Raw genomic sequence first — 17,122 nt, 5'->3', positions numbered from 1 at the left:
TGGACTGGCCAAATCAATGCCCAGACTTAACTGACCATGGATTTCCAGTTAAAAATCTGTGGCATGACCTGAAAATTGCTGTCTACCAACATTCTCCATCTAACTATTTAACTTTTAAAAAAATTAGCACTGAAGAATGTAAGAAAATGCCAAAATCAAAACGTGCAAAGCTTAAAGACATATCCAAGACAACACAAACCTGCAACTACTGCAAAAGGACAGTTCACACTGAGGGGGAGAATGCTTACCAATTAAGCCTTGTTTGTTTTCAATGAATTCTGAGGACATCTAAATACTTTATTTAAAAGCCTAAATGAAAGAAAACATGCTTCCCAAATGCCATTAGAAATGACTTTCAGTCAGTCTTCATAAAATGGCAGGCCAATGTTTTTCCTTCACATGTAGACAAGCAGCTTGCAGATTTCAGAAATGCATTATGTGTTGGATATCTTCTATTAAGAATTGGCAAGAAAGCTTAGACAATGTGGAAAGTCAAAAAGTGTCCCAATATATTTCAATTCTCACTAATAATTTATTTTGTAATATTATTTTAAATAGAATACATGTACAGTAATTGTCTAAAACTTATTATTCAACTAATGTAATTTATCTTTTGTATTTTATTTTTAAGTGATAGTAACAAGTGATTTTAAAGAAATGTTTTTAGAAATGTTCAATATTATTCCAGTACAGAACTACGCTGATACATAGCAGTGTTTCCCCAAACACAGCTCATTTTTCTGATAAAGTCTCAGATTTTTTTTTTTTTTGCCATAATCACTTTAACTGTAAATCCATGCCTTGTTGACACCCATTTGCACATGTCTATTTAGTGTCTTAACGATTTTTATATCATGTGATAATTTTTCTCCATACCCAAAAGGGATTTTAATTCATACTGATTTATACATACATGACCAGCAGGGCTGCAGAAAAATGAGCTTATGCAGGTTGACCAATGAGGCACAATCAGCATTTTAGCCCCACCCACTCACCCAAACCAATAATCAACCCACATGGTTAATTAATTCTTAAAAATGATTAGATGGCAAGATGGGCTGAAATCTTGTTTCTCCTAATATGGACAAAAAAATGAAATACGAGTCGTTTTTCTGATCTTGTAAATTTCAATTTAATGCAAGAAACAAATGGTTAAAACGTGCACGGACCAAGAGCCAATAATGTCAAAAACAGTGTTTCGCAGATAAAAATGTTTAAGCTCAAAAATGGCATTTTATTCATTTTCTATTGCTCATTTTCATTAAGGGTGCCACCAAATCTGTAGTTTAGCTCTGAAAAAGTAATGTAAGCATCTTATATGACATAATGGAAATCTGCAATGGGAAAAAATATTTCAATAAAAAAAAATCTTATACTTTAGCCCAGTTACTTTTATGATCCTGCACAACAATCACACACAGAGGGTACAGTCTGATTGTATTTATGCATATGCATATATACACACAGGCAATCAATCATATCCAGGTGAAGGAAAAAACACCCAAGCACACCAATAAAAGGCATACTTGGATTTATTGGGATCAGTTAGAATGTTAATACAAATATACAGCCCAAATTAATCCAAGCAGGCAGTGTGTCGGTGAACACAGGGGAAGAGAGAGAGAAATCGATCGCATGGATCTCTCTCACTCTCACAGCATGACTCATACCAGTGGGCTGTATGCACTCTATCTAGCTCAGCACATGGGCATGTTCGCTCTCCAGAGTGCAAACCTGTACCAGTTTGAGGAGCCAGGCAAGTGTGAACATTACCGGCTGTGTGAGGACACACACAAGCATGTGCACATACACACACATGCAGCACACAGAATCAGGAGCTACTGTAACACAACTTAGTATTTTAATAGCTACAAGTACAGCTTCAGCATCAGAAGAACTTCAGTTGTGTAGGTAAGTGCTGGGAGGCGAGGACATTTCTATGAGACACATTAAGCAAATGGCCCCATTAGGACTGGTTGTTTTTTCCCGTTTTTGGAGGAAGGAAAGATAATAAACATAATTTATATTAATTTTAAATATTACAGAATTTCCTAGCTAAGGCCTGTATGACATTAAACCTCTAGTAAAAGAGGTATTTCTGAGACAAATATTAAAATAACATTTCCAAATCAAAGCAACTTTTGATGAAATTAATGAAAAAAAATTACTGGAAGCTGACAGAATGATTATCAAAAAACAAAACAAAAAAAAACAAAAAACAACCACACGAAAAAAACAAAAACAAAAAAAAAAAATCAATCATGAACAAGTGCGTACAAAAGATCAGGAGTTTCCCCACCCAATCCATCTCATATATATTATGCTGTTGGCATGTCCTATTCAGAAAAATCGCTTCTGGTCAATGAGGTACATCTTCCCCACCGGCACCTTCCTGAAGAATAAACTGTTGCCTCTGCTCATATTACCCTAAAAGAGAGAAAGAGAGAACATGGTTAGACATTTAAATCATTTATATTCAAAGTCATGTAGTTTAAATGGGATTTAAACTCTCAGCTTATTATTCAGTTAGGCATAAAACATCTGAAAGCATATAAGTAACTACAGAGAAATTCATCAAAAAAAAAAAAGTTGTCACAAGACCAAGAAATGTACATCAACTGCATCATCATATGTTATGAAAGTTTCTCCATACTCTCAATGACTGAGGTCAGATCCAGTCCAAGGGTGGTCATATTGCCTAATAATGACTAATAACTAGGGTGGCAAACTGACATCCTCAGTACAAGGTAAACTCAATTGGTTTGTTTACTGACCTCTCGCCTCAGGTGCCTCCAGCAGTCAAGCCAAGTTTTATAGGTTTCAGCATAAGGTGGTAAACCACCTGCCAACCTAGAAAAAGTACACAGAAAACACGGATAAACAAAACAAAAGCAAAAGCAGCAGTTCACCAAAAGCACCAAGACCTACTCTAGCTAAATTAATGAAGAATGTAGCTAACTGTGTATAAAGTAGATTTACTCTTATTTTCATTTCTTCAAATTTTTCATAAATGTGTCAAAACACATCTTCAGACCTGCCAACCCACATAGTCCTGCCAGTTTTTCCTTTCACAAATCACTTGTCTAAGATAGAAACTGTAGAGCATGTATATACAGGGTTACAACGTAACCACCCACATGTCACTTTTAGTTAAGATGCAGACACACACGCAAACAAATTACAATCAGGAAAGTTTACGGTAGAAAGGATTACTTTCTCATGTACAGCAATTCTAACGTACAGCGATTAATATCCATTAATAAGAAAGTGTGCATGTAAAATTTCTAGTGTCTACAACAGACGAGCAGCATCTTATTCCCCAAGTGTCTGGGGGTTACAATAAAATCCTACATATACAGTGATTTAAGAGTTATTTAAATCACTTTCAAATTTCCATTAACATTAAAAGTATTTGTAAACGGTTAGATTACTTCATTGTAGGCCTTTTTAATCTTTTTTTCCTTTTGATTTTTCTCTTTTGTCTGAAAATGTGCCATTGAACAATTCACCAAAACAATTCAGCCAAAAAATGGTCAAAAACAATTTTTATTTTGTCTGAAATTTCAGTCCTGGGTTTGAGCCTGAGCTCAGATTATTGTCTCTGTGGAGTTTTGCATGTTCTTCCCATGTTCGTGTGGGTTTCCTCCAGATTCTTCTTGTGTATTTTGAATGATAACTCATAGCAGTGTACCATGTTAAAATGCATAGTCCCTACGCAAAATGTGGAAAGGTTGGCAGGTCATAAGGCTGTTGTTTTTGTTTCACTTTCACTTGTGTTTCCCTTTAATAGTTTTGTTTGGGTCTATTTTGTTTTCCTGAATATGGTGCACAGAACCAGAACAAAGTATGCTTCAGCACTGACTGTCAAGTAAAACTACTTTAAACAATATTACCTCAACCACTTCCAGTGGCAAATAATAAAAATGCATCCTTTCAGCAATTGAGCTGCTATCTTTCTTTATTATGCACATTAGGCTTTACAATTCAAACTGCATTTAACTCTCATAACCATCAATCATTACACACTGACAGCCAGATTATAATAAACATGTGTGACTACTGTATACAATCAAACACGAGTGTATTAGCTCAACGAAAGGAGCATAGTATGTTAGAAGGTGCTTTTCATGCACAAGCTTTAAAAGGAGCATTTATAGAGCTGGTTATATTGTTTAACGAGCTTTAGATTCCACTAATACAGCATGCAAAAGCCTCAAAATTCAACAAATGCAGAACAAAAAAAAAAGACAACATAAGATATTATGCAGAACAGCCAAAGACTTTTCATCATTTTGCAAAGTAAGGGAAGTAAGGGACTCCCTCCCTCCTCAACACACCTCTATATAGCCTTTATCAGCAAAATATTACATGGTGATTACATCAAGGTGTGCAGCAGCAGATGACAGTAGTGTTTGCACACTGAGGAATGACAACAGGTTATGCCCCTGCTGGAGTTGCTCTTTAAAAAGAAAGTACATGCATTGAGGCTGTTCAATCTTTCTGGATTCACTGCAAGCACTAGGGACTAAATTATGGGGGAAAACTGCCTGGACCAATTAGCATAAGAGATTAAACTTCACTTTTTATTTTTTAGGATTCAAAACTTCCAGAGGAAAATACAAACTATTCCAAGCACAACAAACTTGCCCCAAAATACAGACATAAGTTTTTAAAAAAATAAATAAATAAATAAATAAATCACAAGGCAATCACTTACCCACAGTTATTGACCGTCATCAGGTTGGAGACCAACACAAAAGGGTATGTCAGCATACTGGCAAAAAACTAAATGTGACAGAGAGAGAAATAGACAAACAGACATTAGTTTGGCCATTACAGAATACTGCAGATTGTTACTCCAAACCCCAGTAATGTTACTCACCCCAGTGGCAGCCTGAGAGCAGTTCTTCATTTCACTCGTATGACTCATCTAGAACAAACAAAACCACTGTTTATTTAAAAAATAAATAAATAAATAAATCTAATTACAAGACAAAGTATTTTAACTACATATTGTAAAGTGTCTGAGCTTGCCGAATTTATATAATTCAACATACTTTATAGATCACGATTCAAATGCATTCGTACTTACTGAGTCATCTATTGCATACGAGTTGATAAAGTGAGCAAGCATGTTGCAGATCCACAAAGAGAAGACATCGGCAAGAAGACGTGGGATGAGGCCACTATGAAATGGACAGACACACAAACACACTCGGACACATTACTACATGAGGTGAAGGAGCATGGCACGCTTAACGCTGTTTAAATCTCAGGATTCAAACTGAATTTCAGTACATACGCAAAAAAGCCAAGGATTCCCTCTTCTTGGTAGATAGTGACAATGGAATCAAAGACACCACTGAAAAGTGTGACAGAACATCACTATTAGCAAAATGAAAACACTGTATGGAAGGAAGAGGAGGAGTGTGGGACCCATACTGACCTGTACTTGGTTTCTCTTCCGATAAACTGGACCATGCATCTAAGGGTGATCACTGTAAATGAAGAATAATTTAAAAGTTCAGGATACAAGCAAATATTTTGGAATTATGCATTTTTAATCAAACAAATATAGAAAAGAAATACCATGGAATGGGTGTGTGACAATTGTGGCACAGGAGCGTGCTATCATATCCTTTGTTGTCTGTGGGGGAAAAAAAACACGTCTGTAGAATCAGTACCATAATTCCGTGTTAAAAATGGAGGCTTTAGGGCGATCAGTTTAACATAGAGAAAAAAAAAAAAAAAAGGGGTCAAAAATGTATTTAGGTAGTCAAACTTTAAATGGCAGAAGCAAGTGTCTCTATACCGTATAGTGTCCATGATTTGGGGACAGAAACTTTTAAAAGACCGACCTCATTGACTACATGCTGCAAAGATCCCTCCTCTGTTTTCTGGCCACTGTTCATGACCTTAAAACAGACCAATTTATATAACCAATACTAGAAATCAATTTTTCAATGCAATTATTCAATTAAAACAACTTAACTGCAAAGTTAGATGTACAGCTGTACATTCTGTCATTACATATACAGAAATTACATACATATACACACAGTCACAGTGTGTATGGACCCCTTACCTCCAGTTTGTTCTCCTGGCATTTCTGTAGAGAATAAAAAATTGAGTGTTAATAATAAGCTGTATATAAATAACCTCCTCAGCTGTCACATGCATGCTGGTCCAGAACTAAGGTGAGCCAAGGTGAGAGTTTCATACAGCAGATTCACCATACAGGGTTATACGTATTTACATAGCAAGCAATTAGCTGAATGAATAAGACTTTAATAGTAATAATAATAATAATAATAATAATAATAATAATAACAACAACAACAGAATAAGACTTTAACAGCCATTTTGATTTACTGAATTTATTTTGCTGAGCAAATTTCCTCATTTGCCCTGACTGGCTTTCCATCAATACAGAATCTATTTTTCTGGATGTGTATTTATCTATGCTGAGAAGCTAGTGACACAATGGTGGCTCAGTGGTTAAGGCGCTAAATTAGTGAATGGTTCCCAGCACCGCCAAAAAAATAAGGGTGCTTTCACACCTATTAGTCCATTTGCTGAGTCTGAATCAGAGCAAAATTGGTACTTTTGGTTCATTTTATTTTTACACTGCATATAATTGAACCAAAAAATGCTGAAAATGTACTTGTACAACTCTCATTGGTCAGAAATAGTCCATAGCCCAAAACACACAACATGTTTGGGTCCCTTTATGCAGTTGGATTGATTATAGTTCAAATCACTTTCTCAGTGCAATCGAACCACACTAGACTTCACTTGGAACTATCTTGCTTAGACGCTCTCAGACCAGTTGTTATGGTCCAAACCCTTATATATTTGTGTGGAGAAAACACCAGGGTTCATTTCAAACGGACTAAATGCTGCAGGTGTGAAGCACGCATTATAATATAATCAATTACATAATAAAAAGCACCCTTTATTTATAATCAATTATACATGTATATTAAATTAATAATAAATTATAAATCTATATTAAATTAATAATAAATTCTAAATGTATATTAATATAAATATGATGTAAATCTGGGTGTCCAACCCCAAAAAATCCAATGTGACTCCTGATAGTTGTATTTATCAGGACGTAAATAATTGTCCTAGCCAACTTCTAACTTCTAACTTCTAACCAACTTCTATAAACAAACAAATAACCTCAGGTGACAACAAAACACAACAGATTTTAATATGCAGTCATTTTTTTCACACCCTATTTTAGTACACCCTATAATTCAGTAATATGTAGAGCTACCTTTAGAAACAATAACTTGAAGTAAACGTATTCTGTAGGGGTTCGTCAGTCTCTCACATCATTTTGGAGAAATTTGGGCCCACTCTTCTTTACAACATTGCTTCAGTTCACTGATGTTTAAGAGGACTCGTTTATGCACAGCTCTCAAGATCCCGCCACAGCATCTCAATGGGGTTGAGGTCTGGACTTTGACTTGGCCATTCTAACAACTTGATTTTTTTTTTCTTCTTTAGCCATTCAGATGTCTATCTGCTTGTATGCTTGGGATCATTGTCCTGTTGCATGACCCAATTTCAGCCCAGCTTAAGCTGGTGGACAGATGGACTTACTTTTGTCTCAAGAATATTCAGTGGAGTTCATCGTTGTCTCAATGACCGCAAGTTTCCCAGGTCCTGTTCCCCAGGATCATCATCCCTCCATTACCATGCTTGACAGTTGGTATGAGGTGTTTGTGATGATAAGCTGTGTTTGGTTTTCAACAAACATCTCCAGTTTGGTCTCATCAGTCCAAAGGATGTTGTTCCAGAACTTCTGTGGTTTGTTCAGATGCAATTTAGCAAAGCTAAGTTGTGCTGCCATATTCTTTTTGCAGAGAAGGGGCTTTTAACTAGCAACCCTTCCATCAAAGTCATACTTATTAAGTCTTTTTCTGATTGTGTTTTCGTGAACATAGACATTTAATGTTGTTAGAGAGTTAATGTTGTTGTTTATATCTCTGAGCATTAAACGGTCTGACCTTTGGACTCAATTTGCTCGGAAGTCCCACTCCTGGGAAGACTGGTAACTGTCTCCATTTGTGAACAATCCTTCTCACTGTAGAATAGTGAATTTCATATTGTTTTGGAGATGGCCTTATAACCCTTCCCAGATTGATGAACATGGCTGATGTCTTCTTGACATGATATCGACACACAGGTGCTTTAGAACACCAAACTGCCCAAAATTCTACTTTTATAGAGGTAGTCACACTTCTTGATGATTAAATAATCTTGTGCATTTCATTAGTAACACCTAACTGCTAATTACTCTCTTAATGGTTGCAGAAATAGGAAGGGTGTACTTATGTTTTCCCACCTGGTTTCTGAATGTTGGTTTACATTTTGGAAAAAATTACTATATATTAAATCTGTTGTGTTTTTTTTAATTTGTTATTTGTTTGTTTAACGAAGTTTGTGAGGACGACACAATTGTTATTTAGGGCCTGATAAATTAAAAACATAGAATTAAAGGAGCATGTACTTTCTTTTTCCCCCATGACTGTACATGGCTTAAATACAGTTTAGGGCTGTATTCTTTTAATGTAATAATCATACCATAGACCATGGGTCATCAGTTTTTCAGGCCAAGTACACTTTGTTGATTTCCTTGCTCAATAACTGTTGACTCAACTTATCAGTTAATTAACCTGCATAGTAGATGTGCTAAAGCAGAGAAGACACCAAACTGTGTCTGAATCATGTCTTCAAAGATTGGAATTAGCAGTCTTACCTGCAGCACTTTACTGTGGACAATGGTGCCGATGGTCCCTGCACACAGTCTGGGGGTAAGACCTTTAAACAGGCCTGACTTCCCATCAATCTTTATGATGTGTTTGGCTGTTAAAGAAATAAAATTCAGTTTATGCAAGGTTAATCATTCTTAACACAAGAACCATCAATAATTATGCACAGAAACTCAAAGCTCTGAATAAACACTTCAAAATTTATAAAATCAGTGTACTGTCACAATCACTGAAACTAGAACTCATATTTTACATTAAAACAAACAGAACTGTGCAAATCAACAGATGCGAATAATCTGTAGCCTCACTATGATTCTATTAATAGCTAAACAACTACAAGATTGGCACAGTACAACAGCCAAAAAGGACCAGATATATACTTGAAGAAAAGCACTTAAATAGCTCACTATGCATAACTGACACTGTTACAAATGGCTGCCAGGAGCATTCTCCCTTCCTTGCATAGTCTTCAATTATTTAAGTTTGGCCCACCCTATTAAATATATTATAGGGTTATTAACACACACCCTGGAGAAACTCGGCTTCTGTCTGACTGGTTTGTCGTGAACATCTTATTCAGCAGCAAAGACATTCGCGTTTCGTAATACAAGCTGTGTTATTTCTACACACACATTTTCATATATATATATACATACGTGTGTGTGTGTGTGTGTGTTTGTGATAAACAACTTAAAAGATGGCACCTATTGTTTGATCCCACCCATTTTTCAAGTGATCAATACTGGAATATGTGACTAACAAGTGTTTTTTGTAGCCCAGGTGTGTCATGTTACGTTTGATTGTTTCAACAATTAATAGTGCTGAATGTCTACTCTTGGTTTGAGCCCTGGGGTTCACTTGTGAAGACATGCATTTGTTGTTGAAAAGGCTAAAACAAAATTAAGACCAGAGAGCTGTCTATGCGAGAAAATCAAGCCATTTTAAAGCTGACCAAAGAGGGAAAATCGTGGCAAAAAGTGTGGAGAAAGAAAGGATTAGCTCATGATCCAAAACATACAAGCTCACTGGTCAAACATGGTGGAGGTACTGTCATGGATTGGGCTTGTATGGCTGCTTCTGGAACGGACTCGCTAAATTTTTGGGTGATGTAACTCATAATGGTAGCAGCAGAATGAATTCAGAAGTCTACAGAAACATATTGTCTACCAATTTACAGAGAAATGCATCCAATCTTATTGGGAAGGTTTTAGACTGGCCAAGTCAATCACCAGACCTTAACACAATTGAGCATGCATTTCACCTCCTGAAGAGGAGACTGAAGGGAAAACCCCCCAAAACAAACAACAACAACTGAAAGAAGCTGAAGTGCAAGCCTGGAAAAGCATCACAAAAGAAGAATGCTACAGTTTGGTGATGTCAGTGGGTCACTGGCTTGATGCAGTTACTGCAAACAAGGGATATGCAACTAAATTTCAAGTGTTACTTACTTTAAGACTATCTGTTCTAATACTTTTGCTCACCAAAAAAATTGGGTGGTCTGCCACCAAAGGTGCCATGTTCTAAGTCGTCTAACACAACTAGATGTAAATATCAAGAAATAAAAGTTGAAATTCTGATCCATCGTCTCATATTCATCTTTTCATCTCAAACCAATATGTGGAAATAAATCACTGCTCATATGCCTGTTGCACACACTCCTTATTATGATGTCCTTATCATTTGCTTTACGTATGCATTAAACCTTATAATCCCAAGACTTGACCATGTTGTTGCATGTATGCATGTGAGATATTAAACCTACACGTGTTAGTGCGCAATTGGAACAAATGGCTACAAGTTGCAAAAGAGATTAGTGTGTGTATGTGTGTTTGTGTTAGGGGAACGTGTGCTCTTTCAATGAAGTCACTCTCATTCCCAAGAAAAGCATAAATGATGTATTCATTCAAAATCTTAAATTAGGAATGATAAGAAAATTATTTTAAGCTATCATTTAGAAAAAGTCAAATTAAGGCTTAAGAATGTGAGATTTTGTAGATCAGTGCAGTGGCAAGCTCTCTTCATTAAAGTTATATTATTAGCTATGTGTTAATGGGTTTAACTCACTATATAGAAGTAAATTCATTGATCTTACCATAAGCAAAGAGTCCAGGAAGCTGATTCACCTGTCTGCCAAACAAATTCCTGCCAAGAGTGGGCGGAAGAGGCTCATGTCCCACCTGAAATCCAGGTAAAAAACATCAGTTATAAAACATGATGAAACTGACGATTAAATTTACTAACTAAACTAACGTTTGTGAGAATTTTTTTATGTTCATGATACAATAAATTCATGTTTTAGGCAGTTTTAATTGGTTTTAGGTGATGTTTATATTGCATTTTGCTAGGCTTCATTGGCAGATCTTTGGCAGCACACTCACCAGACACACCAACAATCTGCTACTGCTTCCAAGCTTTATTTTCCTCAAGGTTTCTACACACGTTTATTGAGAGGTTGTACATGGGTAAGGTTAAGATAAAACCATGGTTATGGGTTTTTCATCGATTTTTGTCCAACGGTAAATGGGAACCAATTGCAGGTAGGAAGTAAAGTTTTGAGTGGGGGAACTGAAGAAATGTCAGTCCATACACATGCCATAGGACTGGTCCAAGGAATCATTCGATCCAAACGTCTGGATATGTTGTTTCACTGTGTCATACCTAATTTATATAATAATAATTTTAAAAATTATCTCAATTCAAATGCCACTTGTTGAGCTTGCCACTGTTGCTGAAATAGCAGCTTTGTCACACATACACATAAAATACACAGTCGTCTGTCATTTTCTTGCTTGCTAGTGCAAATGTAGGGTGAGATGTGGGGAAGAAAAAAAAAACGGTGTAATGAAGTTCAGTGTAAATTTTGTGAGGGTAAAGCATTTTATAAGTTCAGTCGGTCGAAATGCAAGGTCTTTAGGATATCAGCAATCACTGACTAGCTTTGTCGTCTGACAGCATTCTCAATATGTCACTAGCTTTTTTTTTTAAGCTGCCACTGTTATCTATCAGCAGTAGAGTTTTTGGCAGCATGAACACTGGTGTTCCTAATAAAATGGACACTGCATTGATTTTTTCTATTCGGATCCGTTTTATTCCAAGCATCTGAAGATAAATTTCCTTCTTCCTGTAACACCTTTTGCTATGCAAATGATCATGATGATTTAAGAAATATGCAAATTAGTTTGTGTCGTCATATAGCGACTTGTAGCAACTTTTCAAGCCTGCAATAGCTACTTTCCCCTGAAAAGAGAGGACAAAACTGTACTGATAGTATCCTGTATGACTTCAACCTTATTGGTATAAAAAAAAGTCTTTATTTTTTGTATAAATCATGTAAAATCATTTATTTTATAAATCATGTAAAATCATAAGGCCATAGACGATCAATAACCTTCACCTACAACAACAAAGGACATGTTTCCTGTAAACGGCTCCATATCGCCATGACACAGTGGCGTGTGACTGAGCCTGAGTCTCTCCTGCTTTCTGTTTCACTACCCAGTGAGCACACTCAGCCAGTGGGGTCACAACCTGATGCTAAGGACGTTAAACGGTACAAATACCAAATCGCTTCTTATTGCTTGGACAGTGCACTACACGGAGTGTACAGGCCAGTGTTATTGAACACCTTCAGTAGTACACTTATAAAGGGAGCAGGAAGCCTTCTTGACCTGAGCCCATGTTAGCAGCAGCTAAGCTTGCTATTGCTAAATGACAGCGCCATCGCACATAGGACAACACAACAATTCCTGATGCTTCATGACATATTTTAGCAGCAGGCGGTTTAAAACACAAAGTCTGTTTCTTCTTGGTTAAATTTTACACGATATTTTGCTTGACAAGATGGCTAACCTCTATTAAATAGCAACCTAGCTAGCTATCCGACAACGCCGCGTCTCCATAGAAAAAATGAAGACAATCGTTCATATATAACTTTAGCAGATATGACATAAGCGCACTTACCTGTACTAAAACCTTAATGTACATAAGAGGGTGGGAAAGGATAGTTAGCCCGGACCCTAAGAGTACTTGGCCACATGTTTCCGCCATTATTACGTCCCCCTCCTTAACAGGGTAGAAATTGTGGTAAGGCAACGGGGTTCGTCACGTGATAACGGTTGGCTGCAAACCTGGTCACGTGACAAGCGTTGACCGGGAACGACATTGAGCTAAGCTAGATGCGTCAACGCCGATGCCATCTTGGAGGGGGCAAATTTCACAGTTGAGCTCACCGACTTAACTTCAGTTGAGATCACAGGTTCCCAACCCCTCCCTCATCGAGTAGCCCCTGTCCTGCTCATTTTAGTGTTTCCCTGCTTCCACCAAACCTCATTCAACTAATCAGCTAGTTAACAGTCCTTCCTGAGTTGAAGTGGGTATGTTAGAGCAAGGAAAGCACTAAAATGTGCAGGACATTGGTGAAAGAACTGATGTGTGTTTTTATTTTGAGGGACATTATGACAATCGAGAGAGCACCACACACCACACACCACACACACACACACCCGCACATTTTCATCAGCATTCACACCTAGAATCAATTTAGCATAGCCAATCCATCTACTGGTATGTTTTTGGGAAGAGGGACGAAACCAGAAAACCTGGTGGAATTCCCTATGGACATGGTGAATATGCACAAAAACTTTACACACACAGTAACCAGGCTGAGGAACTGGGGACCATTGCCTGCAGTGCCACCATGCCACCTTTTAGCTAATGTTATCTTACTTCATTATTTTCAATTTATTCAACTTAGTATTCTAAGGTTTTATTTGGGTTAAGAATGAATGAAAGATAGAACCTTATAATATGTTTAAAAACACTTCTAGAAACAGTCAGAAATAATAATAACTCTTCCTAATAATGATAAAGATAATGAACAGGCTGAACTCTGATCTCGGGATCTTTTTTCTCCATTTCAAAGCAGCCTTTGTGCAGGCCATAACACCATGCACTCTGCACTGCAGATATTATAAAGGGCCAAGTCATTCAGGAAGTAGTTGTAGCAATATATGTATATATGTGTGTATATATATATATATATATATAGATATATATATATATATATATATATATGTATATATTTATTTTTAACCAGAAAAAAACTTTATGATAACTTGTGAAAAGAATGTCTTTTAATAAACAAAAGTTAGAGTTTGTAGTCTTACAGTAGATAATATCATGATAATTGAGATTTTTTCTCTGGGATTTGTTATATCTTTACATGCATAAGATGGGGCAATATATATATATATATATTTTTTAAAAAGGTGCCTTTGGTCTTTTGTCAGCTTTGGATTATGGCTGCATAGTATATGGTCAGAATTGTCAGCCTTGCTGAAAAAGATTGAAACATAGACAACACAAAGCTGTGAAGCTTTTAGACCTTCACATGACTTCACAAAAATGTTACAGATACAGAAATAGAAATAAATCTACTGTCACAGTAAATTTAAAGGTGTGGACTGAAATCCATAGAGGTGTATTTTGGTTTATGTTGCAAACTGTAAATCTCATTGACCTCTCTTGACTCTCTTTGTCCAAGAATCCAATTTTTGCTTTGAATGCAGACACTTTACTGACCATTGTAAATACTGTTGTAAGGCAATTGGCCAGTAGAGGGCCCTGCTCAAAAACAAAACTTTGTAATGGCTGAGTTGTGTAAGCCTAAACTAGGCTCTCACCCCCAACAGCCTAGAGCTCTCTGTCCAACGCAGCTGCTTAAACAAATGACTACGTGCACACACTGTAACAAAGTTTATCACCTGAATCACATCATTCAATGCACTATTGAACTCTAGTGATATAAAAAAAATAGTCTCGATTTCAATATCCGTGGAGTCATCCTCTTGAATGGCATACCACAGGTATTGCCCCTCAATATTCTTTGCCCTTGTACCCATTCTTCTCTTCACTGTATTATTGGAAATGGCAACACTTTAAATGCAAGTTCCCCAAAAGTTCCAGGTATGTATATGTCTTTAGCTACTTGAAGTATTAACTTCTGTCAGATGTCAAAAAACTTTTTTACCTTGACAATATACCATATATATTTGCCACAAGATACAAGGCCTTTAATTAAGCACATTACCCGAGATTGCGGAATTAAAACACTTGCCACTGACTGTCGTGTTCAGCTCTTTTATGAGCAAAATATTTTGTATACAAAAGTAAATTGGGTGGCTTCATTCACTAGTTTCTCTCTGCACACTATACACATTCATTCATGGCATTTTTTTCCGAGTTTGCAGCCCAATAAAAAAAAATTATTAAAGAATAATTACATAAGAGTAATTAATTTCTGTTAGTCCTACCCTCACTGCATTTTTAAAAACTGCACTTTAGGGTGTGTGTGTGTGTTGTGGAGACAGGGCACACTGTTAGCTCCTGTGTTTGCTCTTTATAAACACATAACCAAAACTATAATTGATACCTTCTTGACTCTGCAGTCTTACCTCTTTCAGCCCATGACTTCAACTGAATTCAACTATCTTTAAGTACACACCAATTCTTTAAATGCACTCAGGGATCGAGGAATAAGGAGAGAGGAGGCTTCTAGATCTTACAGGTGTACATACAGGCGTTGAAGTCCTTTTTATTTTAGTTTGTGATGTTTGAGTACGGTATAAATTTTCCACATTGGTCAGAATTCAGTAATTGAATATCAAATGTCCTTAAAAGGGGATTAGCTCTAGAGCAGGGTTTCTCAACTCAAGTGTCACACATGAGTTTACTTACAGGCAAAGGTTAACACATAACTACACAATCTTACACAGTGTTACCACATGAACAAGTGTTTCTTAAAACAATTTTGTAACACATTTGTGACACTTTAGTGTGGTTTATGCCACATTTCTGACCATATACTATGAATACTGTGAACGTCTATAACAGTAATAAAGACAATAATAATAAAATAATAAAGTGATTCATGTATTTGCCTCATGTGGGTAGACTATAAGCTATTTCCCTGCTATGTCACATTCATCCTCTTTCCCATTCTTGTATTGCCAGAAGGGGATTTCAAAGACACCAAGAGATAGCACTCTAATCTAATTGCTTTTCAGGAATATAGCTTTTTTTGTTACTAGTAAATCTGCACTGTCAAATGAGTGTGTGTTAACACACCTTCAGTGGCAATGGAATTAATGTTATTCTGACCTACTATTATTCATGTCAGGTGTAACAGTTTTAAGAGCTGGTGATGCATAACTAATTTGTAAGATCATAACTACTTTCACAATTTTTATTATTAAATATTGCATTATTGAAGTCTTTTAACCGAATTTTCAGCATGAGGTGTTTATTAATACCAATCCCTGATACAGTAGCATGATGCCCCTGACCAAAGCCCAAATTCTGGGGAAAAACTTGAGAGTAGAAGGAAGGAGGAAAAATGAGTCAGCATATAACAACCTCAACCTAAGTCTTGCCATACCAGTGGATGATACGTATTTAAAGTAGCTTTTCTTCATGGCCTTCTCTACAGCCAGATTAGTTGGGGAATTGCATATGCTATTAGACAAACTACAAACATGTTACTTTAGGACATTTGCAAAGTGGCAACATGGAGCTCACCATCTACCATCACCAGATTTTCTTGATTGTTGCTTCATTGGTGTGAGTCAATAAAGAGCCTTATTAGCACTTACCATATTATGTCATATTATGTTATTGTGACAGTGTCTCGTCAAGACATGTAAACAAGAAAATGACGACATGAAAATTCAATGCAAATTCCTAATGCATTTTAACATACTATGAATTAAATGCATAACATCTTGTGGACTCGCTTGAACTCATGGCAGAAGTGCTGAGCTCATGAGATACAATACAACATGCAAGTTAAATAAATTAAAAATGCAATTAATGAAAAACAATACCAAAAACATGAAACCCCAGACAAATAGGCCAGAGCTACACCATATGTACAAGAAGGGATGCATGCATGAGGAGAACAGAAAAACCTTGAGGGCAAAAACCAGCTGACGGCAAAAACCACCAAGATAAAGAGATCCAAATATTATAGTGATTTCATACAGTAGATGTAAATAGTCTACACCCCCTTTTAAAATTGAATGTTTTTCTGATGTAAAAAAATGAAACCAAGATAAATCATGTCAGATCTTATTCAACCTTCAATGTGATATAACAAGCAGCAAAATTCAAGTGAAAAAAAAACCCCTATATACAATAACCTGGTTGCACAAGTGTGCACACCCCGTGTGGAAAACAGAAAAAAAGACAAAAATGTTGGATAAGGTAGAGAAAATATATTAAAAAGACTTAAAATACAGTTTCAAGTCACACATTTTTGGACATCTGCTTTATAAATATAC

The 17,122-nt window shown here is 36.4% G+C and overlaps 1 protein-coding gene across 1 annotated transcript; it reads right to left on the bottom strand.

Moving 5' to 3' along the window:
- Nucleotides 1-1,107: 1,107 nt before the first annotated feature.
- On the bottom strand, nucleotides 1,108-12,904 carry mtch2 (mitochondrial carrier homolog 2). Its single transcript, XM_053229535.1, has 13 exons — nucleotides 12,747-12,904; nucleotides 10,879-10,963; nucleotides 8,774-8,880; nucleotides 6,086-6,109; nucleotides 5,859-5,915; nucleotides 5,590-5,647; nucleotides 5,447-5,498; nucleotides 5,303-5,362; nucleotides 5,093-5,186; nucleotides 4,883-4,930; nucleotides 4,718-4,785; nucleotides 2,775-2,850; nucleotides 1,108-2,427 (listed from the first exon to the last, which is right to left on the bottom strand). The coding sequence occupies exons 1-13, from the start codon at nucleotides 12,831-12,833 to the stop codon at nucleotides 2,341-2,343; spliced, it is 903 nt and encodes a 300-aa protein (XP_053085510.1). The 5' UTR covers nucleotides 12,834-12,904; the 3' UTR covers nucleotides 1,108-2,340.
- Between the last annotated feature and the right edge of the window lie 4,218 nt (nucleotides 12,905-17,122).

Source organism: Pangasianodon hypophthalmus, chromosome 25, assembly GCF_027358585.1.
Source record: "Pangasianodon hypophthalmus isolate fPanHyp1 chromosome 25, fPanHyp1.pri, whole genome shotgun sequence".
NCBI lineage: Eukaryota > Metazoa > Chordata > Actinopteri > Siluriformes > Pangasiidae > Pangasianodon > Pangasianodon hypophthalmus.
This window is presented reverse-complemented; position numbering and strand designations above follow the sequence as displayed.